This window comes from Narcine bancroftii, chromosome 2, assembly GCF_036971445.1.
Source record: "Narcine bancroftii isolate sNarBan1 chromosome 2, sNarBan1.hap1, whole genome shotgun sequence".
NCBI classification, from domain to species: domain Eukaryota; kingdom Metazoa; phylum Chordata; class Chondrichthyes; order Torpediniformes; family Narcinidae; genus Narcine; species Narcine bancroftii.
Window position 1 is genome coordinate 186115750 of NC_091470.1, and position 25397 is coordinate 186141146.

At 47.3% G+C, this 25397-nt stretch overlaps 1 protein-coding gene across 1 annotated transcript in view; it reads right to left on the bottom strand.

Annotated features, from left to right (window-relative positions):
• Positions 1-10285: 10285 nt before the first annotated feature.
• LOC138754772 (LIM/homeobox protein Lhx9-like) overlaps positions 10286-25397 on the bottom strand; it is a 488372-nt gene continuing 473260 nt past the window's right edge. The window contains exons 6-9 of the mRNA XM_069919570.1: positions 23250-23452; positions 18369-18733; positions 15047-15240; positions 10286-10621 (exon numbers count right to left, since the gene is read on the bottom strand). Coding sequence (XP_069775671.1) covers positions 10337-10621; positions 15047-15240; positions 18369-18733; positions 23250-23452 — 1047 coding nt within the window. The 3' untranslated portion in view covers positions 10286-10336. The remainder of the gene's footprint in view (positions 10622-15046; positions 15241-18368; positions 18734-23249; positions 23453-25397) is intronic.

Genomic DNA, 25397 nt, shown 5'->3' on the forward strand with positions numbered 1-25397 from the left:
GGTCAGTCTGGGAGCGAGGTCTGTACTGTGTCCCAGCTGGAACGAGACGCCCTATACTTCCACCTGAACACACTGATAATTGAGGGCTGCTACAACACTTTAAGGCAGACTTTTCCTGGCCCTAAACCCCTCCTACTCTCCTTCAAGCCAAACACACAGTCCTTGGAACTGGCCTCCCACCTTCACTCTTCCCACAAATCAATCTTATAGGTGTAAACATGTAAGTCTTGCCCCTCGCCTTCCAGCCCTGTTCTGTGTGGGAGGGAAGAGAAATGGGGGAGATTTTAAGGGGGCCACAGAAAAGGAAGCAACCTCTATCCTCACAGTCCCACACCATACGACTACCACCAGGAAGTAGGCCTAGGAGCCTGAAGACGAACCCGCAATGGTACAAAAACAGGGTTACCCACCTTCGCCATCAGATCTCTGAATGGACAATGAACCAGGACACGACCTCACTTTCTCTTAGTTCTACACTCAACTTAAGCAAAACTGATTTTGGACTTCAGGAGGGGGAAATCAGGAGAACACGCCAGTCCTCATGGAGGGGGACAAGGGGTCAACAGTGGAAAGGGATAATAACTTCAAATTTCTGGGTGTCAACATTTCTGAGGATCTGCCTGCGTCGCTGGAGTCACAAAGAAGCCTCACCGGCAACTTTATTTTGAGGGGATTTGGAACATCATCGAAAGTATCTTGAAACTTTCCAGAGGTGTACCGTGGAGAGAGCATTCTGGCTGGATGCATCACTGTCTGATATGGAGGGGCCAATACCCAGGACAGGTTCAAGTTGAAGTTCATTATCATCTGACTGTGCATCTGAACAAAGCAGCATCTCTCTGGACCACATGTGTGCACACACACCATGAAGATCACATAAATAATCAGAATATTAGGGATGATTTTCATGATTACAGGATACCGGCATTGATAGGTTATCATATGAGGTGCGTTTGACGTCTCTTGGCCTGTACTCATTGGAATTTAGGAGAATAAAGGGGAATCTCATTGAAACATTACGAATGTTGAAAGGCGTGGAAGGATTGTTTCCCACGGTGGGAGAGCTTTGGACAAGAGGGCACAGCTTCAGGGTGTCTGCTTAGATCGAAGATGCAGAGGAATTTCTTTGGCCAGAGGACAGTGAAGCTGTGGAATTTGTTGCCACAAGCGGTTGTGGAGGCCGGACCATTGGGTGCATTTAAGGCAGAGATTGATAGGTTCTTGATTAGCCAGGGGCATTTAAGGTTATGGGGAGAAAGCCGGGCAGTGGGGCTGAGTGGGAAAATGGATCAGCTCATGACTGAATGGCAGAGCAGACTCCATGGGCTGAATGGACTATTTCTGCTCCTACGTCTTATGGAATTATCTCTAACAACTTGGTCCATCTCTAGCAACATTCTTCTTTTCCTCGATCTCTCTGTCTCCATCTCGGGAGGCAAACTCTTGACAAGACATCTTCGACAAACCCACCAACTCCCACAGCTACCTTAACTACACCTCTTCCCACCCCGTCCCCTGCACAGATTCCATTCCATTCTCTCAATTCCTCCATCTCATTCCCATCTGTTCCCAGGATGAGGTCTTCCATGCTAAATCATCAGAGATGTCCTTCTTTGCAATATAGAACATAGAACATGGCAGCACAGCACAGGCCCTTCAGCCTTCAAAGTTGTGCTGACCCAGAAATGCCCAAAAATAGTACTAAACCCTTCCAACCCCATAACCCTCTAGTTTTCCTCCATCCATGCCTGTCTAAGAGTCTCTTAAATGCCCCAAATGTTTCAGCCTCCACCCCCACCCTGGCAAGGCATTCCAGGTACCCACAACCCTCTGTGTAAAAGCTTACCCCTGATGTTTCCCCTAAACTTCTCTCTCTTCACTTTGTACAGATGTCCTCTGGTGTTTGCTACTCCTGCCCTGGGAAACAGGTGCTGGCTGTCCACCCTGTCTATGCCTATCATAATCCTGTAGACCTCTATTAAGTCTCCTCTCATCCTTCTATGCTCCAAAGAGAAAAGTCCCAGCTCTGCTAACCTCGCCTCACAAGACTTGTTTTCCAAAAATAAAATACTAGATGAAGGCTCTGCTGTGAAGGTGAAGGTTGTAGCATGTCCCAGAGCTGACTGTTGTGTCAGCAATAAATCCCAGGGCTGCTGACAGAAGGAGCAGAGCTGATGGTCAGAACATGGTGCATAAGATGGGAACACAAGGTGGAGGAGGATGGGGTAGGAGAGAAAAGGGGTAGTGGAGATTGGAGAGGTGGAAAAATGGGAGGGGTGGAGGGATGGGAGAGGGAGAAATGGGAGGGATGGAGAAACTTTAGAGAGTTGGAGAGATGGGAGCAGGAGAGATGGAGAGAACACAGATGGGGTGAGGCGTGCTCTTGAGCGGGATTCTGCTTCCAAGGTCCTTCACTGTATGAATGGGAAAGACTCACCGGCCCTCGGGAATTGCTACGCTCCGTACCCCTCATTTTCCATTGCCGACCTCAGCTCTCAGTGGCCAATTCCCATCTCATGCCAAACCCAGCCACACAACCATCTCCCTGCCCACTGCTGTACCTTGGAGCCACCTCATCCCTCCCCATTCCTACCCCAACCCCTCACCTTCCACTGACTCCATCTCCCTCCTTTGTCCGTCACTGCCCTCAGGTTCCCTCTCAAATATGCCCCTCACCCCGCTCCACCCTTCCCACCTCTCCCTCCCACCTCACCCTCATCCCATCCCCACCTCACCCTTCTCCACCTCCCTTTTCCATCCCACCCCCACCCCTCCCCTCATCCCTCCCCCTCCCCCATCCGCACCTCACCCCTACTTCCATCCCACCCCCACCCCTCTCCCTCCCATCCCCACCTCTCCCCTCCCCATCTCCCACTCAACCTCTTACCTCCACCCCCCACCTCACCCCTCTGCACCAATTACCTCACCCCTTGCCCTCTCTCCTGTTCCCTGCCCCCTTCCCATAGTCCTCCCACCTCTATCCTGTACCCCAAGACTTTGTCGGGGAGATTGAAGACAACAGAAAACTTGCAGAAAAACAGCAGATTTTACTGTTGTAGTTTTCAGAAGCAGTCATGAAGGGGATTGTTGGATGATAGAAAAATTGGTGGCAGTCACTGGCAAAATGCCAGTAACCGCAGAATGACGGGGAGAGGCCGTAACTCTGACTGGGGGCTTGTGTTTATAGTTTAACTGAGAATGCCATTTTCTGCCTGATCAGTGCCATCTATTACAGTCTAACTGCCGTCTATTAGAGTCTGAGTGCTGTCTATTTTTGTCTGAGTACCGTCCATTAGTCTGACTAAGTGCCACCTATGAGAGTCTGTGCCATCTATTAAAGTCTGAGTGCTGTCTATTAGAGTCTGAGTGCCATCTATTACAGTCTGCATTGTCTATTACAATCTGAGTGCCATCTATTACAGTCTGAGTCCCATCTATTACAGCCTGAGTGCCATCTATTACAGTCTGAATGTTGACTGTTGGAGTCTGAGTGCCGTCTATTACGGTCTGAGTGCCATCTATTACAGTCTGAGTGTCGACTATTAGAGTCTGAGTGCCATTTATTAATGGCTGAGTGCCATCTATTAGAGTCTGAGTGTCATCTATTAGAGTCTGAGTGCCATCTATTACAGTCTGAGTGCCATCTATTAATGGCTGAGTGCCATCTGTTACAGTCTGAGTGTCGTCTATTAGAGTCTGAGTGCCATCTATTACAGTCTGCATTGTCTATTACAATCTGAGTGTCATCTATTAGTCTTGAGTGCCATCTATTAAGTCTGAGTGGCATCTATTACAGTCCGAGTCCCATCTATTACAGTCTGAGTGCCGTCTATTACGGTCTGAGTGCCGTCTATTATGTTCTGAGTGCCATCTATTACAGTCTGTGCCATCTATTACAGTCTGAGTGTCGTCTATTAGAGTCTGAGTGCCGTCTATTACAGTCTGAGTGCCATCTATTAATGGCTGAGTGCCATCTGTTACAGTCTGAGTGTCGTCTATTAGAGTCTGAGTGCCATCTATTACAGTCTGCATTGTCTATTACAATCTGAGTGTCATCTATTAGTCTTGAGTGCCATCTATTAAGTCTGAGTGGCATCTATTACAGTCCGAGTCCCATCTATTACAGTCTGAGTGCCGTCTATTACGGTCTGAGTGCCGTCTATTATGTTCTGAGTGCCATCTATTACAGTCTGTGCCATCTATTACAGTCTGAGTGTCGTCTATTAGAGTCTGAGTGCCGTCCATTAGAGTCTGAGTGCCATCTATTAATGACTGAGTGCCATCTATTACAGTCTGAGTGCCGTCTATTAGTCTGAATGCCATCTATTACAGTCTGAGTGTCGTCTATTAGAATCTGAGTGTCGTCTATTACGGTCTGAGTGTCGTCTATTACAGTCTGAGTGTCGTCTATTACAGTCTGAGTGCCATCTATCACAGTCTGAGTGCCATTTTTAGAGTCTGAGTGTCGTCTATTAGAGTCTGAGTGTCGTCTATTAGAGTCTGAGTGCCGTCTATTAATGGCTGAGTGCCATCTATTACAATCTGTCGTCTATTAGAGTCTGAGTGCCGTCTATTACAGTCTGAGTGCCGACTATTACAGTCTGAGTGTCATCTATTAGAGTCTGAGTGCCGTCTATTAGAGTCTGAGTGCCGTCTATTAATGGCTGAGTGCCATCTATTAGAGTCTGTGTCATCTATTAGAGTCTGAGTGCTGTCTATTACAGTTTGAGTGCCGTCTATTAATGGCTGAGTGAAATCTATTAATGGCTGAGTGCCATCTATTAGAGTCTGAGTGTCATCTATTAGAGTCTGAGTGCCGTCTATTACAGTCTGAGTGCCATCTATTAATGGCTGAGTGCCATCTTTTAGAGTCTGAGTGTCGTCTATTACAGTCTGAGTGTCGTCTATTACAGTCTGAGTGCCATCTATTAGAGTCTGAGTGTTGTCTATTACAGTCTGAGTGTCGTCTATTACAGTCTGAGTGCCATCTATTAGAGTCTGAGTGTTGTCTATTACAGTCTGAGTGTCATCTATTACAGTCTGAGTGCCGTCTATTAATGGCTGAGTGCCATCTATTACAGTCTGAGTGTCGTCTATTAGAGTCTGAGTGTTGTCTATTACAGTCTGAGTGTCGTCTATTACAGTCTGAGTGCCATCTATTAATGGCTGAGTGCCATCTATTACAGTCTGAGTGTCATCTATTAGAATCTGAGTGTCGTCTATTACAGTCTGAGTGTCGTCTATTACAGTCTGAGTGCCGTCTATTAATGGCTGAGTGCCATCTATTACAGTCTGAGTGTCGTCTATTAGAGTCTGAGTGTCGTCTATTACTTTTTTTTTGAAAACTTTATTTATAATTTTAGAATACATATAAAAACAAATAAACAAGACAAACTAAAATAAACAAAACTACCCCCCTCTCTACCCCCCCCCCACCCACAACAGACCACACAAGGGGAGCAAAATAAAACATCTATCAGTTAATTACATACGCTGTGTGATATATCAAAATTACAATAGAAAAAATTAAGATATTTCCAAACCCATAAATTCCAAATAAGGTGACCACATCTGAACAAAGAAAGAATAATTATCATGCAAATTATATGTTATTTACTCCATATAAATACAAGATCTCAACTCATTATGCCAGCGAGGTATATTTAATTCCACATTATCTTTCCAATACATTTCTGCGCTACTGCTAATGCTAAACGAACAAACGCCATCTGAAACTTTTCAACACCAAACCAGTTAAAGATACAGTGTAACCAACAAAAAAATTAATGGATCCAATGGTAATTTCCAAAAAAACTTTAATTTTTCTCAGAATGGTTGAACCTTAACACAAGACCAAACAGCATGTACAAATGTTCCAGGATGAAGTCCACATCTAAAACAAATCTGAATCACTAAAACCATACCTTTTTAACTTCTCGGGAGTCAAATATAACTGACGTAAAAAATTATAATTAACAAGACTATATCTTACATTAAGTAACTTAGTCACACTATCTTGACACATGACCTCCCATCTTCCTGAGACATATCAAAAGATAAATCTTCTCATTTAATTCTAGATTTACTTAAATCTGATTTATTCATCTTATCTTGTAGCAGAGCTTACATATCTGAAATAAATCCCTTTTTTAATGTATCTGAAATCAAAACCTCAAACTTAGTCAATTTAAGTAGCTTCATTTCTCTTCCAAAATTATCTCTTACCAAAGCTTGCACTTAGTAGTATAAAATAAAGAATTAGACAATGTCCCAAATTTTTCCATAAACCTAGTAAAAGAAAGGAACTCTCCATCTTCAAAATAATCATCGATCGCCTTTATACCTTTAGAATCCCAAATCTTTAAATACAGATTATTAATTGAAAAAGGAATAACTTTATTTTGTTATTATGGAGTTTTGGCCATAATCCTACCCCAGAATTTGTTTTGGTCCAAATCGCTAATAAATGTTTTAAAACCAGCATATTATATCCCTGTAACAAACAACAATTCCACTTAAATATAAATTGATGAACCTGGAACTCTACCGTCTGACTGCCATCTATTACAGTTTGAGTGCCATCTATTACAGTCTGAGTGTCATCTATTACAATCTGAGTGTCGTCTATTACAATTTGAGTGCCGTCTATTAGTCTGAGTGCCATCTATTATAGTCTGACTGCTGTCTATTACAGTCTGCGTGTGAAAGTAAACCTCTCTTTGTACAAAAAACCTTACATCGTGGAAATCAACTGTGTGAACAGTCCTTGCATGTACATTCTACACCATATATTGCCGGCGGGAGAGGACGACTCACTACCGCCAGATTTTCCACCTAAAATGCAGGTTTTGAGTTATAACCTTTGTGTAGGTTGACCCCCACTACCACCCCCCTAAAGCCTGGAACTTACCGCTGATTAGTGGAGTGATGTTGTCGGAATATTTTAATACCAAATTCCCTGTAAAGGTTTTCATTTTATCAGCATATTTTAAAAAAAATAAACCACCATGGATAGCAGTTGGACTGCAGGGGGATGGGGGAGCGCTGACACTTCATTGATAACTAATAGGACATTTGTCCCACTGAATGGGCAATGCCCTTCCATGTGCGCAGAGGGCATAAACACGTGTGATCACATTTATAGATTATTTATCGGGCCATATGACCCACAGTGTTGTGCCAACCCAATAACCTACTCTCACAACTGCCTAGAATTTCCCTACTGCATAACCCCAACCCTCCCCCTCCCCCACCATTTCTCTCAACTTCACGGACCGATCTAATTGACTCTTAAGAGATTCCATTGTCCTTTGCCGGCAGCGCCTTCCACCCCCTCTGTGCTAAGGACCTACCTCTTACACCCCCCCCTCCCCCGTACTTACTCCCAAGCACCTTAAAACTACACCCATTTCAGCCCCAGGGAAAAAGCATCTGGCCGTCCACACGGTCAATGCCTCTCATCATCTTGTCCAGCTCTATCCTCCATCACTCCAAGGAGAAAAGACCAATTCACTCAACCTATCCTCATGAGGCCTTCTCTCTAATCCAGGCAGAATCCTCGTAAATCTCCTATGTCCACATCCTTCCTGTGGTGAGCTGACCAGAACAGAACACAAACAGGGTCCAACAAAGGTCTTGTATAGCTGTAACATTACTTCATGGCCCTTGATCCCACAATTACTGCAAGCCAACACACTCTACACCTTCTGAGCAGTACTATCAACCAATGCAGCAGCTTTGAGTGTCCTGTGGGCACGGACCCCAAGATCTCTCAGTTCACCCACACTGCTCAGAGACCTCCCATGAACAACCATGATTTTTTGGTAACCAGCCCCCTCTCCTTGTCGATATATTCACCACCTCTTGCACTTTTACCTTGTTGTGTCACCCCCCCACCCCCCATTTAGTCTCCTATCTAAATGCATTGCACCTAAATGTCCGCTCTTGGTCCACTCTGTTACATCCTCAAAGAATTCTACTGAATACTACTTCTGCAACCCATTATGGTTTTTAGACCACAATGTCAGGAAAACCGTGGAAAAATTACTGCCCCTGTGGGTCATTCACACTGGGCGCCTTTTTAGACTGCAAGTACCTGAGTGCAACAGCCCTGGGGGGGGGGCCTTGGACATCCAGTCGATTAGATACCAGATTTTCCCGGTACGATTTACGCTGCAGGCTCCTCCACGTTCTGTCTTAGATGGCCCGCATGGCGGCAAAATTCAGTGCCTGCAGTCTAAAAACCACGCAGATGTTTACTCTGATTGATTGTCTTTTTTCTTAAATATCCTGCTATTATTCCACTAGTTTCTAAAGGACAGGCATCAAGAAACAGGCCTATTGTCTTTACTCTTCTCCTTTCCTAATTCTCAGAGATCACTTCAGAAACCAGGAGATTTGAGTAGATGACAACATCACATAAAGGACCTCGTCAACTGATTTTGAAATAGCTGGAGAAACTCAGCAGGTCATGCAGCGTTCTTTATGATTATGTTTCATAAACAACACTGCGTTACTTGCCAAATTTCCCCAGAATTAAATTAAATAGCATCTTGTTTAACTTAGTTTTAAAGTTACTTTGTTTTCATTTTAGACATACAGGCCCACAAGCCCATGCCGCCCAAATGCCCCGATTAACCCGCCAACCCCGTACGATTTTGGAAGGGCAGGAGGAAACCGGAGCAGCCAGAGGGAAACTCACAGGGAGAGCATACAGACGCCTTCCAGACAGAAGTGGATTTGTGCCAGCGCTGTAACAGCACAGCACTAACAGCCTCACTAACCACACTTTGCTCAGGTCCCAGGATAACAGATCACCTTTCACCCTGTTAATTTAGCCCAACACCTTTTCCACGTGTGATGGAAATAGATTTTTTCTACTTTCGAACAGCCCCTCCTTGGATATTACAGTAATATATAGAACTTTTAAAAACGACATAAACAAAATAGAAAATGCAAATAATTTGTTTGTAGTTCCCACTCCAGTGATTCTTTACTAAATAACGGCTGCACTGGACAGGCGACAGCAAGGAGCAGAGGCACAGTGCTGCCTTGTAGGGTCCTACTGATGCTGATGGCTCTATGCAGGCTTTAAACAGCCAGTTAAAGGAACCGAATAGCATTTTAAAATCCTGCTAGTCAGTGAACCACGAGGGGCTGGAGACTCGGGGTTGGGTGGGGGGGGGGGGGGGAGTAGTGGACCGGCACAAGGCACCAGAAACAGGAAGAACAACCCCCAACGCTGAGACGGAAAAGCATGGGAGACCAATCTACAGGACGATGACCACAACAGCAGGCCAATGAGGGGCTCAATCCCAGGGTTCAGGAACACTAATCTACTGCTTTAATTGTAATTTTGGAAGGAAACTTGGAAGGTCAGATTATTATTTAAATAGCAAGCGATTGCAACACGCTGCCATGCAGAAAGACTTTGGAGTGTTTGTGCATGAATTGCAAAAGGTTCGTTTGCAGGTGCAGCAGGCAGTCAAGAAGACAAATGGAACGTTGGTTGTCATTGCCGGAGAAATGGAATTTAGGACAGAGGGGGTTCTGCTGCATCTGTACAAGGTCCTGGTGAGGCCGCATCTGGAGAACTGTGTGCAGTCTGGCCTCCTGATATGAAGAAGGATGGACTGGCTTTGGAGGCAGTGCAGAGGGGGTTCACCAGGTTGATTCCAGGGATGAGGAAGTTGGCCTATGAGGAGAGATTGAGTCGTCTGGTACTGGATTCGCTAGAATGAGAGGGAATCTTATAGAAATCTATAAAATGATGAAAGGTATTGATAAAATAGAGGTAGGTAAGTTGTTTCCATTTGGTGGGGGAGACTAGAACTGGGGGGACATAGCCTCAGGATTCAGGGGAGTAGATATGGGATGATGAGGAGAAGCTGCTCTTCCCAGAGTATAGTAAATCCATGGAATTCGCTGCCCAGTGGAGCAGTGGAGGTGGCCTCAGTAAACAAATTTAAGACAAGGTTGGATGGATTTTTACATAGTTATGGAATTAAGGGATATGGGGAAAAGGCAGGTAGGTGGAGATGACCTCCCATCAGATCAGCCATGTTCACATTGAATGGTGGAGCAGACTCGACGGGCCGATACATTCTTATTCCCTGACACAATGTTGGTGCCCACTTCTTCTCTCATATTGATGGGGCTTCTAGTCAAAGCTTTGTCTTTCACACACAGATGTACCTCCGAGCTCCCACCCCCCACCCCCCACCCCACCTCACCACAGGTTCTCCAGCCTCCCTCTTTCAAATGCCTGGGGAAGTTTCCACTCCCCTGGGGCAAGAGACGGGGAGCCACTGCTGTCCCAGGTCATCGAAGTTCAGCGTCAGCACAGCTTGGTGCAGTCGATGGTCTGGAGGCCATCGGAGGGGTCACTGGCGTCGACATTCAGGAAGATGGGGGCCATGGTGGGCCTGGGCGGCAGGAGGGAGCACGGCGCCGAGCTGCCCTGGCTGGAGAAGAGGGGGCTGGGTGGGCCCAGGCCCCCTGGGATCTGCTGGGACGCCGGGGATTGAGCTGCCTCCTGCGCCTCCAGCACGGTGTCACTGTCGGTGTTGTCCTCTTGCTGGAGGCTCTTCCGATGCTTGGCTCTGGCATTCTGAAACCAAACCTGCAGGTCAATGGGAACAAATAAGGGATAGTCAACATAGGTCGTGTTTAATCAATTTGATAAAGTTCTTCCATGTTACCAGGAAAGTTGATGAAGGAAAAGCTGTGGATGTTGTCTACATGGACTTTAAGGTCCCACGTGGGACATTAGTCAGGAACATAGAAGAGTACAGTACAGGCCCTTCAGCCCACAATGTTGTGCCAGCTCTTAGACCCTGCCTCCCACATAACCCTCCATTTTAAATTCCTCCATAGTCTCTTGAAATTCACCAATGTTCCTGTCTCCACCACTGACTCAGGACGTGTATTCCACGCACCAACCACTCACTGGGTAAAACAAACTTCCTCTAATATCTCCCTTGACCTTCCCACCCAGGTACCATCAATAAACACAAAAGGCTGGAATTATGAAACTATCAGGCTTTTATTATCGAAAGACTGGAACAACCTTAACCTCATTGACTGATCGAAGCAGAGACAAAGAGGGAACATGCAAGGGTAGGATCGGTCTCTGGAGGCATGCTCAGCCGGCAGCAGCCAATCATGGTGTAACAGTAGTTTACCACAACCTTGAAGCCATGCCCTCTTGTACTAAGCAGAGGCAAGGAGGTGCTGGTCGCCCACTCTATTCCTCTTAATATCTTGCCCACCTCTACCGTGTCTCCTCTCATCCTCCGCTCCAAAGGCCCAACTCCCTTAATTTCTGCTCATAAGGCATACTCTCTAAACCAGACAGCCTCCTGGTAAATCTCCTCTACACCCTTTCCAACGCTTCCACGTCTTTCCTATAATGAGGTGACCAGAACTGGACACCGTACTCTAAGTGGGTTCTAACCAGTTTTGTAGAGCTGCATTATTACCTCATAAACTAAAAAAAATCCCTCGACTTATGAAAGCTAACAGCCCATAAGCTTTTTTTTCCAGTAATCAATTACAGTTGTCCATAATATACAAAAAATCGCCGTTGAGTCCAAGCCACTTTTTTCACCCCCTCCCTCTCCTCTGCCCATTCTCAACAGACCACAATTACGCACAATGTTCAAGACACCCACAACAAAGGTAGGAAACGCATCAGGAATTTGTCACAGCATGACAACCAGCACTTAGGCTGGTACAATTTTCTTGACTTTAATTGATTGGGATGGAATGGACCCCCTCCCACCTCTCAGTAAAAGGATAGATGGGGAAGGCAGGGCGGCAGGACCCCATAACCTTTCTTAACTACCCTGTGAAGGAAGGTTCAGACACTTGAGGTAGTCAACTGGATTTAACATTGGCTTTATGGGAGAAGCCAGAAAGTAGTGGTAGATGATGGGTTCTCACACTAGAGGCCTGTGACTAGTGGTGGGCCTCAGGGATCGGTGCTGGGACTATTGTCTATATCAATGATCTGGATGATAAAGTGGTGAATTGGATCAGCAAGTTTGCTGATGGCCCATAGTTTGGAGGCATTGTGGACCGCAAGGAAAGCTTGCAGAGGGATCGAGATCAGCTGGAAAAATGGCAGATGGAAAATAATGCAGACAAGTTTTGATGTCTGCATTATTTAAACCAAGAAAGGGCGTACATGGTGAATGGTCGGGCACTGAGGAGTGCGTTAGAACAAAGGAATCTGGGAATACAGATACATAATTCCCTGACAATGGCGTCACAGGTGGATAGGGTTGTAAAAAGAGATTTTGGCATCTTACCCTTGTGACCACAGGAGATGTTCCACTTGCGCCCACACCTCCTCCCTCAGCGCCATTTCAAACTGTCCTTCCGAGTGAAGCAACAGTTCGCTTGTGAATCTGCAGGGGTCGTCGACGGCATCCGGCGCTCCCTGTCATGGTCTCCTCTACATTGGAGAGGCGGGGCGCAGACTGGGAGATCGCTTTGTCAATGACCACCCATTTCAATTCTCCATCCCACTCCCTTGCCGACGTGTTTGTCCATGGTCTCATGTACTGCCAGACTGAGCCCACCCGTAAATTGGAGGAACAACACCTCTTCTTCCAAACAGATGGCATTAATAAAGACATCTCTGGCTTTTGTTAAACCCACCCCCTGCTTCCCCCGTTGTCTCTCCATTCCCTTGTCTCCTTCCGCACAGACATGATAAATTCTACCTAGTTCCTGATCACATCCAACTAACCCCTTTTGTTGGTTTGGAATCTTCCCCCATTGTTTGAATTCTGATATATCCTGCTTCTGCCTGTTCTGAATTGTCATCGAAGAAGGAAACATTAGCAATATATATATATATATATACGCTAAAAAGACCAGCTGAGTTCCTCCAACATTTTGGTATGCTTGCGACAAGACCAGTTTCAGTCTTCCAATACCATTAGCTGGTCTAAAAGACCTCCCAGACTTCTATTAACTTTAAGGTTCGGTCCCCTTGTCTGGAACATCACCGCCACAGAGAAATAAACTCCCTGTGGGCTCTTGCTCGGAAACGACATGGGTGCAATTTGAGCTTAGGTGTTGATCGTCAGGCCTGTGGTCGCACGAGTAAGGCAAGTACCCAAAATCACTGGAGGAGCTCAGAAGCTCCCGTGCCGTCCACAGGATGAAGCACCAATGTCTGTGGACGTCACAATTTCAATAAAAACTTGGCCGTTCTCACAGCAGCCACACGAGGTAAAGATATATTATTGACGTTTCGGGCCTGAGCCCTTCTTGAAGGTAGATGAGCAGGGCCGGTGCTACCATTCGACCAACTAGGCAGCCGCTTAGGGTGCAGACTGCAGAGGGGCTCCGTTGAAGAGAGATTCCAATGGCTCCAGCACTTCTGCGTCAGGAATGACATGGTTCTGACTGACGCACTATAAGTACGTGCATTAGTCTGGTAAGGGTGGAGGGAGGAAGTGGTACGGTGCAGATCAAATGTCACATCAGGTACTACACCCACCACTCAGCACCCCCACCCTGCCTGTGCTCAGCCCAGCCTAGGACGCAAACTAGTCTGGCACCGGCCCTAAGTATGAGCAAAAAAAGGGAGGCAGGTGCCTGAATAAAAAGACAGGGGAGAGGAGGGAAGAAGGGGCAGAGGGTGGAGCACAGGCCAATAACTCGGTAATATATCTTTACCTCCTATGGATGCGGCGAGGCCAGCTGAGTTTACAATAATTGAGTTTTTTGAGGAGGTAACAAAAGAAACTGATAAGGATAGGGTGGCAAATCTGGTCTACATGGATTTTAGAATGGCAATTGACAAGGTCCCCCATGAGAGACTCATCCAGAAAGTCATGGGGCTCAGGATCAGTGGAACCTTGGCTGTAGGAAGAAAGCAGAGAGTAGTAGTGGAAGGAAAGTTTTCTGCCTGGAGGTGGGTGACGAGCGGAGGGGCCGCAGGAATCTGATCTGGGATTATAAATGGCCTGGATGAAGAGGCAGAAGGATGGATCAGTAAGTTTTCGGATGGCACGAAGAGTGGAGAAGTCGTGGATGGAGCTGAAGGTTGTCGAGGATATAGACAGGATGCAGAGTTGGGCGGAAAAGTTGCAGATAAAGTTCAATCCAGATAAGTGAGCGGTGATGCATTTTGGAAGGACAAACCAAAAGGCTGAGTACAGGGTTAATGGTCAGTTACTTAGAGGGACCTTGGGGTTCAAATTCAAACATCCCTCAAGGTCGCTGCACAGGTTGGCAGGATAGTTAAGAAGACCTGTGGGATGCTGGGCTTCATTAGTAGCGGGACTGAGTTCAGGCGTAGGGAGGTCATGTTGCAACTCTACAAATCTTTGGTAAGACCACACCTAGAGTATTGTGTTCAGTTCTATCACCTCATTATAGGAAGGATATGGAACCTCTGGAGAGGATGCAAAGGAGATTTACCAGGATGTTGCCTGGATTGGGAAACAAGTCTTATGAGGCAAGGTTAACAGAACTAAGTCTTTTCACTTGGGAGCATAGAAGGATGAGAGGAGACTTGATAAAGCTTGTGAGAGGCATAGATAGGGTGGACAGCCAGCACCTGTTGCCCAGGACAGGAATAGCAAACAGCAGAAGACATCTGTACAAAGTGAAGGGAGGGGAGACATCAGGGGTACGTCTTTTACACAGAGAGTTTTGGGTACCTGGAATGCCTTGCCAGGGATGTGGTGGAGGCTGAAACATTAAGGATATTTAAGAGACACAGACAGACACATGGATGAAAGAAAAATAGAGGGTCACGGGGTAGGGAGGGTTTAGTACTTTTAAGGCATATATGGGTTGGCTCAACATTGAGGGTCGAAGGGTCTGTACTGTGCTATATTGTTTTATATTTTATAGCATCTGCGGACTTTTGTGTTTCTCTCCTGAGTGAGGACAGGTTGCCTTGTTATGATGAAGAGTGGCCCCCAGGGACTTGGAGGGGAGGATGAGATAGGATCTCTTTGATAGGGTGAATGGGATGGACTGACCCTCAGGCCGGTGACAGGCCTACTTGTCTGGTACTCACCTGAAGGACTCGCTTGGGAAGGCCAGTCTTCTTGGACAGCTGCTCCCAGTCCTTGCCATCGGGGTTCTGCTTGACGGCAAAGTAAGACTCCATGGTGCGCAGCTGGTGATGCTTGAAGCAGGTCCGGATGCGCTTGGCCTTTTGCTGCCTGGAGTAGCGGAACTCCACCGCGGACTGCTCTCCCTCAGCATAGGCTGCAATGGCAACGCAGAGCCACAACGTGACGCACAGGCACTCGCCCGCGAGGGTCCACCTTGGTCCGCGAGACTACGGCTGACTCTGGATCCACCACCTGCTCCCCCTCGCCTTACCCAGAGACTCCCTGCGTACACACTCAGCCAGAAATCCAACGCCGTTGAGTGAACTTTCTTTCAAGACACTCCAAACTCCGAGAGGAGGTTCAAAAATACCCGCACAAATTGGAGGAACAAAACTCCCTATTCCGTCTGGGCTTCCTTCAACCGGATGGCATTAACATCAACTTCTCTGGATTCCATTCCCTATCTCCATGTCGCTAGTTCTGTCTGTGGTGAAAGGCATTTGTATAGATGTATGGACTGGCCAGTCCAAACCTCCCTGACCTTCCGTAACCCCTCCCTTGGCTCCTCCCCAGATTTTCCAATGAAGGCTGGCGTGCCCGGACTCGCCCCCTCTTGCCTGGAACCTGGTCAGGTAATGCTCAGGCCTTTGGTAACTGAAGCCGTTTAATCACTCCATCGTGTTGACAAGATTATTGTGTGCACCACACTGTCATTTTCTCTTTCCCCAATCCCTCTGTCTCCTTTCCTTCAGCTCTTCATTCAGAGCCCACCCCCTTCCCCTGATTAATTCTCACCTCTCCTCTCCTTTTGCAGGATATCACAACTTAGAGGAGCAGAAGTACGCCCGTCGGCCCATCAAGTCTGCTGCGTCATTCTTACCATGACTTGATCCATCCACCCACTCAGCTCCTGGCCTTCTTCCCGTAATCAATCTCTGCCTTAAATGCACCCAACGACTTTGCTTCCACAGCTGCCTGTGGTAACAAGCTCCACAGATTCATGACCCTCTGACGAGTCATTTTTTCCCGCATCTCTGTTTTAAATTGATGCCATTTTACCCTGAAGTTGAGCCCTCTTGTCCCAGAGTGTCCGACCATGGGAAACACCCTTGCCAAGCCTTTCAGCTTTCGACATATCTCTATGAGGTTTCCCCCCACCCCCATCCTTCTGTCCTCAAACAAGTGCAGTCCAAGAGCCGACAAACATTCCTCATATGCCAACCCTTTCATTCCTGGTTTTATGCTAGCAACTCTTCTCTGAACCCTCTCCAACATCAGCAAATATGGTGCCCAAAATTGTCTTCCTATCCATGTTCATTTATTGCCTCCTCCCTCTTCCCCTCCTCTTCTCCCCCACATTTTTCCTGATTTAAAACCCATACCTTGACAAAGGGCTCAGGACCGAAATGTCGGTTAGCTATCTTTGCCTCCGATGGACACTGCGTGACCTGCTGAGTTCCTCCGGCATTTCTGTGCTCTGAACTACATTTCCACCTCCTCAAGGCAAGCTTTTCCAAACCACGAGTCATTCAGCAATTTTATTCTGACTATCAATTCATCTGTCCAATCCTCATCCACCAGAATTCTGAAAAAAATCCTGTGCAATCACGGTTTGATCTTCTACGTTCCGAGAAACACAAGGCCATTCTTTAATCTTCCCATCACCAGACCCTTGGTGAACAGGTGAATCCATCCTGCTCTCTTTCCCAATGTGAACTGCCCTTCAGAACCCATGTGGTGATTGGGGGAGAGCATCCAGAGACGTGGGATGGAATCCCTACAGGGGCGCTGGATCGGGCGAAGGGGGGAGGCAAGGTTTCTTTCTGATGGGGAGTAATCCTGAATGGAGATATCCCGAAGGTGGGGCAGATATCCCGAAGGTGGGCCAGATACTCCAAAGGTAGGGCAGATATCCTGAAGGTGTGGAATTTGAGGAAGTGACAAGCAGGCTGGATAAGAGAGATGCAGTGGATGTTGTGTATATGGATTTTCAGAAGGCATTTGACAAGGTGCCACAAATGAGGCCACTTAACAAGGTAACAGCCCATGGTATAACAGGAAACAGGGTAGAGCATTGGCTGATTGGCAGGGAGTCGGAATACAGGGGTCACATTCTGATTGCTGGTGGTATTCCACGGGGTAGGTGTTGGGACTGCTTCTTTTAATGTTGTATATGAATGATTTGGATTGTGGAACAAATGGTTTTGTGGCCAAGTTGGCAGATGATACAAAGGCAGGTGGAGGAGCAGGTAGCGTAGAGGAAGCAGGGAGGCCACAGAAAGACTTGGACAGATTAAGAGAATGGGCAGAGAACTGTCAATGAAGAGTACGGTTATGCACTTGGTAGATGAAATAAACACGCAGGATATTTTGTAAATGGGGAGAAAATTGAAGATACCTGGATGCAAATGGACCTGGGAGACATAATGCAGGATACTCTGAAGGTTGAGGTGGTGGTGAAGAAGGCAAATGCGATGCTGGGGTTCATTTCCAGAGGAATAGAACATAAGAGCAGCGATGGGCTATCGAGGCTTTACAAGGCACTGGTGAGACCTCACGTGGAGTTTTGTGAACAGTTTTGGGCTCCCTCCTTTAAGAAAGGATGTCCTGATGTTGGAGATGGTTCAGAGGAGGTTCACAAGGATGATTCCAGGAATGAAAGGGTTATCGTATGAGGAGCATTTGATGTCTCTTGATCTGTACTCATTGGAATTTAGGAGAATGAGGAATGCTGAAAGGCGTGGACTAAGTAGATGTAGAAAGGTTATTTCCCACAGTGGGAGAGTGTCGGGCAAGAGGACGCAACTTCAGGATTGAAGGGTGTCTGCTTAGAACAGAGATGCCAAGGAATTTCTTCAGCCAGAGGGTGGAATTTATTGCCACAGGCGCTTGTGGAGGCCAGATCATTGGGTGTATTTAAGGCAAATATTGACAGGTCCTTGATAAGCCAGGGCATCAAAGGTTATGGGGAGAAGGTCGGGCTGTGGAGCTGAGTGGGAAAATGGATCCACTTATTTGGTGGGATAGACACCATGGGCTGAATGGCCTATTTCTTCTCCTATACCTAATGGACATGGGTTGATGGAGTGATCCAAAGATGGGAAGGTTACTTTGATGGGGGAATGGGGTGGGTTGCACACCACGACTCCGGAGACAGGCAGGATGCCTTGCCATTGGCCCAACAGGAAGGAAGGAGTACAGGAGGAGGAAGACGGGGTCTGCTCACAGAGGTCACCGTCACGGTGAGCATGCAAAGGTGGGGGGGGGGGGAAAACAGCGCACCTGGATAAAAGTCGTCGCACTCGCTCTGGAGCCGGCTGCCCCTCCGCTTGCGGCCACCACCGCTCTGCCTGAGCCACTCGGAGTCCCCTCGGGCCAGCTCCACCGCTTCATCCCCTCGCAAGGCCAGCTCAGCCAGGCTGTCCATCAGCCGCGCCTCATTCTCCTGGTGGCCCGGAGGCTCGAAGTGCTCCTGGCAGTAGACCAGACCCTGGCAGGTGCCAAACAGGTCGCCAGTCACCAGTGCCCGCCCGCAAGCGGCGCAGGTGAAGCAGCTGAGGTGATAGACCTCCTCCTTGGCACGCATCACCATCTCGGAGGCCAGGATCCCCAACTGGCACCGGGAACACTGCTTAACACAAAACCTCCTGCAGAAAGTTTACATTTATTACCAGGCAGATGAGATACAATGTTGAGAAATGTACATTTTGGACGAGGAAATAAACAGGCAGATTATTATTTGGATGGGGAGAAAATTCACAATTTGGTGCATTGGGACTTGGGGGTCCTCATGTAGGACACCCTAAAGCAGTGGTTCTCAACCTTTTTCCTTCCACTCACATCCCACTGGATGAATGGGCTGGGATCGTTCGCCTTGATTGTCAGCCGGCCTAAGAGAAGGACAACTCTGATTTCAAACCCGGGCAGACGGGGCTTGTTAGCCTCATCAGGCCATCCATCTAGGAGAAGGACACTCCGATGAAACACCTACGACCCAAGGACCTGACTGTCACCATCCCAGCATGCTGGGCCGTGGCAGATAAACCCCAGGTGTAAAGGGTGGGACCAGTACTGGATACACGGCACTCCACTTTAAAAAAATCTATTGTACAGGCTCGAAGGACATGCCCACGTCTTCGACCATTCACTGTGACCCAGCAGCACCAAAACCCAGAACAAAATTTCGCTCACAGCGATCATGATGACATGGGTTCGAATCCGGCACTGTCTGTACATTCTCCCCGTAACCTGTGTGGGTTTCCTCTGGTTTACTCCCACCCTTCAAAAATGTGCAGGGGCTGTAGGTTAATTGGGTGTAATTGTGCAGCATGGGTTTAAATGGCCAGAATCGGCTTCTACCATGTTGTAAATAAATAAAACGAACCACAAGTGTCAAGGAGATGAAGCTTTACAGTACACAGACAAACCACGCCAACAAAGTCACAGGGCAGCTTCAACAGAAGGCCGACCACAAGCCTTGGCAGGGAACATCCCTGCAACTCATCTGAAGTCCTGTCAAAGAGGGATTTTTTAAAAAATCCCCAACAATAAAGTTTAGACACAAGACTTTTACATGTCGAGCCTGAGCCTGCGGAGGCTGGTGGAATGGTAGTGAGGACAAGGGAAACAAACAGGCCCAAAATGTTGGTTCCCCTTTACTTCCTGTCGATTCTGTGTGACCTGCTGAGTTCCTCCAGTGTATTTGTGTGCTGCACTTTATTCACAATACATTATTTACAAAAGAAAACTGTTCAGTCTTTTCACGCCCATAGTGTCATATCCTTGCATTTCCATGACTGCACATTGTTACGCATGCTCTCTATTTAGAACACTGTGGTGCCTTGTACGTCCTCCCGCTCTGTGTTCAGATCCATAGAGCCATGGCTCCTCTGGTCTGTGCTGAACCACTTTTTCATGCCTACTTCCGCTGGCCTGCACTCAGCCCATACCTCTCCCGTCCATGTACCTGTCCAAATTTCCCCTTGAAATGTTAAAATCAAGCCCGCATTCACCGCTTCAGCTAGAAGCTTGTTCTACACCCCCACCGCTCTCTGAGTGAAGAAGTTCCCCCTAAACTTTTCCTCTTTCACCCTTAACTCACATCCTCTTGTTTGAATCTCACCGACCCTCAGTGGAAAAAAGCTGACCTACCCCCCTCATAATTTTAAATACCTCTATCAAATCTCCCCTCGTTCTTCTGTGCTCCAGGGAATAAAGTCCTAACCTGTTTAACCTTTCCCTGTAACTCAGTTCCTGAAGTCTGGGCAACATCCTAGTAAATCTCTTCTGCACTCTTTCAATCTTATTGATGCCCTTCCTGTAGTTGGGTGACCAGAACTGCACATGATTCTCCAAATGTGGCTTCACCTTGTCTTATATATATATAATTTTCCCATAACGTCCCAACTCCTATACTCAATACTTTGATTTATGAAGGTCAATATGCCAAAATCTCTCTTTACAACCCTATCCACATTTGACACCACTTTCAGGGAATTATGTATCTGTATTCCCAGATCCCTCTGTTCTACCGCACACCTCAGTGCCCGACCATTTATCAAGTATGTCCTTTCTTGGTTTGTCCTTCCAAAATGCAACACCTCACACTTGTCTGCATTAAATTCCATCTGCCATTTTGCAGCCTACCTTTCTGGCTGGTCCAGATCCCTCTGCAAGCTCTGAAAACCTTCTTCACTGTCCACTACACCTCCAATCTTAGTGTTATCTGCAAACTTGCTGATCCAATTTACCACATTATGATCCAGATCATTGATATAGATAACAAACAACCATGGTCCCAGCACCGATCCCTGAGACACACCACTAATCACAGGCCTTCAATCTGAGAAGCCATCATCTACCACTAACCTGGCTTCTCCTGCCCAACCATTGTCAAATCCAGTTCACTACCTCACTGTGAATACCTAGCGTTTGAATCTTCCTGACTAACCTCCCATGCGGGGCCTTGCCAAAGGCCTTACTAAAGTCCGCGTAGACAACATTGTGGTGGTACACCAACGGCCTACTGCAGGGGGAAACCTCTGTACCTGCAGGAGTGTACCTCCGGCCTATTGCAAGGGGCAACCTCTGTACCTGCAGGAGTGTAATGGGACAGGACAACACATGGCCGGCTGTCAATCAGTCAGCCTGAATGGATTGAGCCCCACCCGTCGGGTGTCAATCACCCTCCGGGATATAAGCCTGCACCGGCCTCCCGAAGTCTCACTCAGAGTTATTGCAGCTACAGCCAGCCTGTCTTTGTGGATTAAAGCCTGTGGTACAGTCTTTACCTTGTGTGTGTCTGATTCTGGCTAACAATTCCCCACAAACATCTACAGCCTTTCTTTCATCAACTTTCCTGGTAACCTCCTCAAAAAACTCTATAAGATTGGTTAAACGTGATCTGCTGCACATAAAGCCATGTTGACTTTCCCTAATCTGTCCTTGGCTACCCAAATCATTGTATATCCGATCTCTAAGAACACCTTGCAGTAATTTTCCTACACTGACATCAGGCTTACCGGCCTATAATTTCCAGGGTTACTTTTGGAGCCTTTTTTTAAAAATGAGACAACATGAGCTCCCCTCCAATCCTTCGGCACCACACCCGTAGCTAAGGACATTTTAAATATTTCTGCCAAAGCCCCTGCGATTTCTACACTAGCCTCCCTCAAGGTCCGAGGGAATATCTTGTCAGGCCCTGGGGATTTATCCATCCTTATTCACTTTACGACAGCAAGCACCTCCTCCTCTTTAATCTGTATAGGTTCCATGAGCTCACTGCTTGTTTTCCTTACTTCCCACGACCCTGTGTCAGTTTCCTTAGTGAATACTGAAGGAAAAAAACCATTTCAGATATCCCCCCCATCTCTTTTGGCTGACCACTCTGATCTTCAAGGGGACCAATTTTGTCCCTTACTATCCTTTTGGACTTAATATACCTGTAGAAACCCTTAGGATTTTCCTTCACATTGTCTGCCAAAGTTTGAGTGGGCTTCCTCTCAGTCTCAGTCACTCAGTGCCCAGTGATGGGAGGGACTCTGTACTGTGATCCTTCCCCACAGACCCCTCGCGTTGGCCACAGTGCATCCCTCAGCACGTGCTCCTGCAGCCTGGAATGTGCCGGTTGGCAGTGTTCCCCTCACAGACATCTGAAAGACCAACCAAAATGCATCTTTTACCGAGTTGATGGTTTTCCAGCGGTTCTAGATGTCGGACTCTGTTTGGGTCCCGGGATCCGCCAGTAGATCAGAGGGTCCTTTGTTTCGCTGCCGCTGGGGATGAACCATGACAAGGACCCCTGCATCCTACTCCACGTCATCTTAGTGAATCTGCATTCAGCAACGAGGTGGGTGACTGTCTCCACTCTACCGCAGTCATCTCGGGGACAACATACATGTTGGGTGATGTTCCAGTCGTACAGGAACGATCTGACTGGGGAGGATCCTTTCATCATTAGCCAGACCACATCCTGGCGCTTGTTTATTAGCCCTGGCAGAGGCGTCCCACAGAGACTGGCAGCACCAAGGGAGCTCCTTGCAGAGACAGGCAGCACTGAGGGAGTTCCTCGCAGAGATGGGTTAAGACCAGGGAAAGTACAAAAACAACGTAAAACTCAGATTGAGCTTTTGTTCGAGGACAAGTATTATCCCTGCTGGTATCACCTCGTTCCAACGTTGAACTCTGGACCCTGAAGGGATCAAGCCCAGTGAGAGGTTGGAGGTGGGGTGTCAGAGGGACAATACATGCTGGAGAAACTCAGCAGGTCAAACAGCATCCACTGGTAGAAAGGGTAGCCAATGTTTCAGGCCCTTTGTCAGGGTTAAGTATAAAGCAGGCAGGGGCCTGCATAAAAAGGTGGGGGAAGTAGGAGAGGAGGGGGGGAATGAGGAGGAGGAGGGGAAGAGGAAGGAGAGGAGAATAGGAGAGGGGAAGGAAGGTGGGAGGAGAGGAGGGGAGAGGGTGAGGACTGGAGGAGAGGAGGAGGGAAGGCAGGAGGAAAGAGGGGAAGAGGAGAAGAGGTGGAAAAGAAAAGGGGAGGAGGGTGGGAGGGGAGGGGAGGGGAGGAGGAGAGAAGGAGAGGGGACTGGGTCTTGTCTAAGGATTTGGAGTGTGGATTTTCTGAACAGTGCTCCAGAGGGATGGGGCGTGGCATTGCTTTACCTGTAATAATCCTCCTTGCAGTAGATGGCCCCATCCTTTGAGAAGCAGGTGAGCTCAGAGCCCAGGATGAGCTCGCACACACAGCACTTCAGGCAGCGGTTGTGCCAGGGCTTGTCCACCGCAAATACCACATAACGGTCATAAATGGTCTCCCCGCAGCCGGCGCACACCGCCGCCTTCAAAGCAAGGTCCTCCGGCATTTCCTGAGGAAAGGGACAAAAATGAAGGACAGCGTGGGGGCATGTTTTGCAGGTGGGCCGTAGAAACGGTGACTGGAGTAACTGGCGGCAAGTCTTGGTGAGGAACGAAGGGGCATGCGCACATGTGTGTCTCCCTCATCTTTACACTGTCATTCAATGCACAAAAGTGCTGGAGAAACTCAGCCGGTCACACACCATTCCTTACATAGCAAAGATACGTAATCAACGGTTACCTATTTATGGGGCAAGTCAGAGGAGGTGCCTGAAAGGTGTTGTCAAGGTTGAGGCCAGTGCGCCAGACCATAACAACACTACCCTTGACTCCGGGTTTGACTATAAGAAATAGGCCATTCAGCCCATCATCCAATCATGAGCTGATCCATTTCCCCACTCAGCCCCACTGCCCGGCCTTCTCCCCAAAACCTTTGATGCCCTGGTTAATCAAGAACCTATCAATTTCCGCCTTAAATGCACCCAATGGCCCGGCCTCCACAGCCGACTGTGGCAACAAATTCCACAGGTTTGGACTTGGTTCGGAGAGAATGGACGGGGTGAGATTAGAAGAAGTTGAGGCGGATGATGCCTCAGTGGCATTTGGAGATAGAAAGACTCAGAGCGGGCAGAAGGCCTGGACGAGGTGTCCAAGAGGAGGTAGAAGGTTTAAGTCGCGAGAAGGGACCAGCGGTAGGGGGTGGAGAATCCCAGTGGAAGAAATGGGCACAGAATTGGAGATGATGGAAGAAGAGTTCAGCATCATGGCCTGCGCAGAACTTGTCGAGATGTAGGTCGTGGGGTTTGTCAAATGTGAGGCCTCTGCTGAGGACAGAGCATCCCATCTCTGAGAGGGGAAGATCGGAGGGAAGGTCTGGGAACTCCTGGACCAGTGGTTTTCAAACTTTTTCTTTCCACTCACATCCCACCTTAAGTCATCCTACGCCATAGGTGCTCAGTGATTAGTAAGGGATGGCTTATTAAATATACTAGCGCCTCAGATGGTTAGTGTCAGCAGTTCTTTTGATTGTTCAGCGTTCTCACTGCCCGTGGGACGAAGCTGTTCCTCATATATTTATTTTTATATCCAGTAATATCTCTGTAATCCAGAATTCAAGCAGCCAGCAAAAATATTGAGTTAAATAAATAAATGGATGGATACATAGATGGATAGATAGATGGGTGGATAGATAGATAGATAGGTAGATGGGTGGATGGATAGATAGATAGATAGATGGGTGGATGGATAGATAGATAGATAGATAGATAGATAGATAGATAGATAGATAGATGGGTGGATGGATAGATAGATAGATGGGTGGATGGATAGATGGATAGATAGATGGGTGGATGGATAGATAGATAGGTAGATGGGTGGATGGATAGATAGATAGATAGATGGGTGGATGGATAGATAGATAGATAGATAGATAGATAGATAGATGGGTGGATGGATAGAAAGATAGATAGATAGATAGATGGGTGGATGGATAGATAGATAGATAGATAGATAGATAGATAGATGGGTGGATGGATAGATGGGTGGATGGATAGATAGATAGATAGATGGGTGGATGGATGGATGGATGGATGGATGGATAGATATATAGATAAATGGATAGATATACATTTAAAAATGTATATAAAGTATATAAAGTATATAAAGTATATAAAGTTTAAAATTGGTAAAGGAAATCTTCTCTGAAGTAACACATAAACCCTTGGTGAAGATGGGAGCATGTATTCAACCAGCAGAGAGCCTTGGTCGTGCTTTGCTCATAGCAGCTGTTTGAATAAAGTTGGGTTTGAAATAAAATGGTGTCGCCCAGGACGAAGAGCTGGTCGATGCCGCTCGCCGTTGGGATGACTCTCTTAAAGTGCCTCCCTATCCCTGCTTCGCAAGAGTCTTTATTAGTATATTTTAAGGCTTTCTCTGTAAATTTGGTTAATTATGATG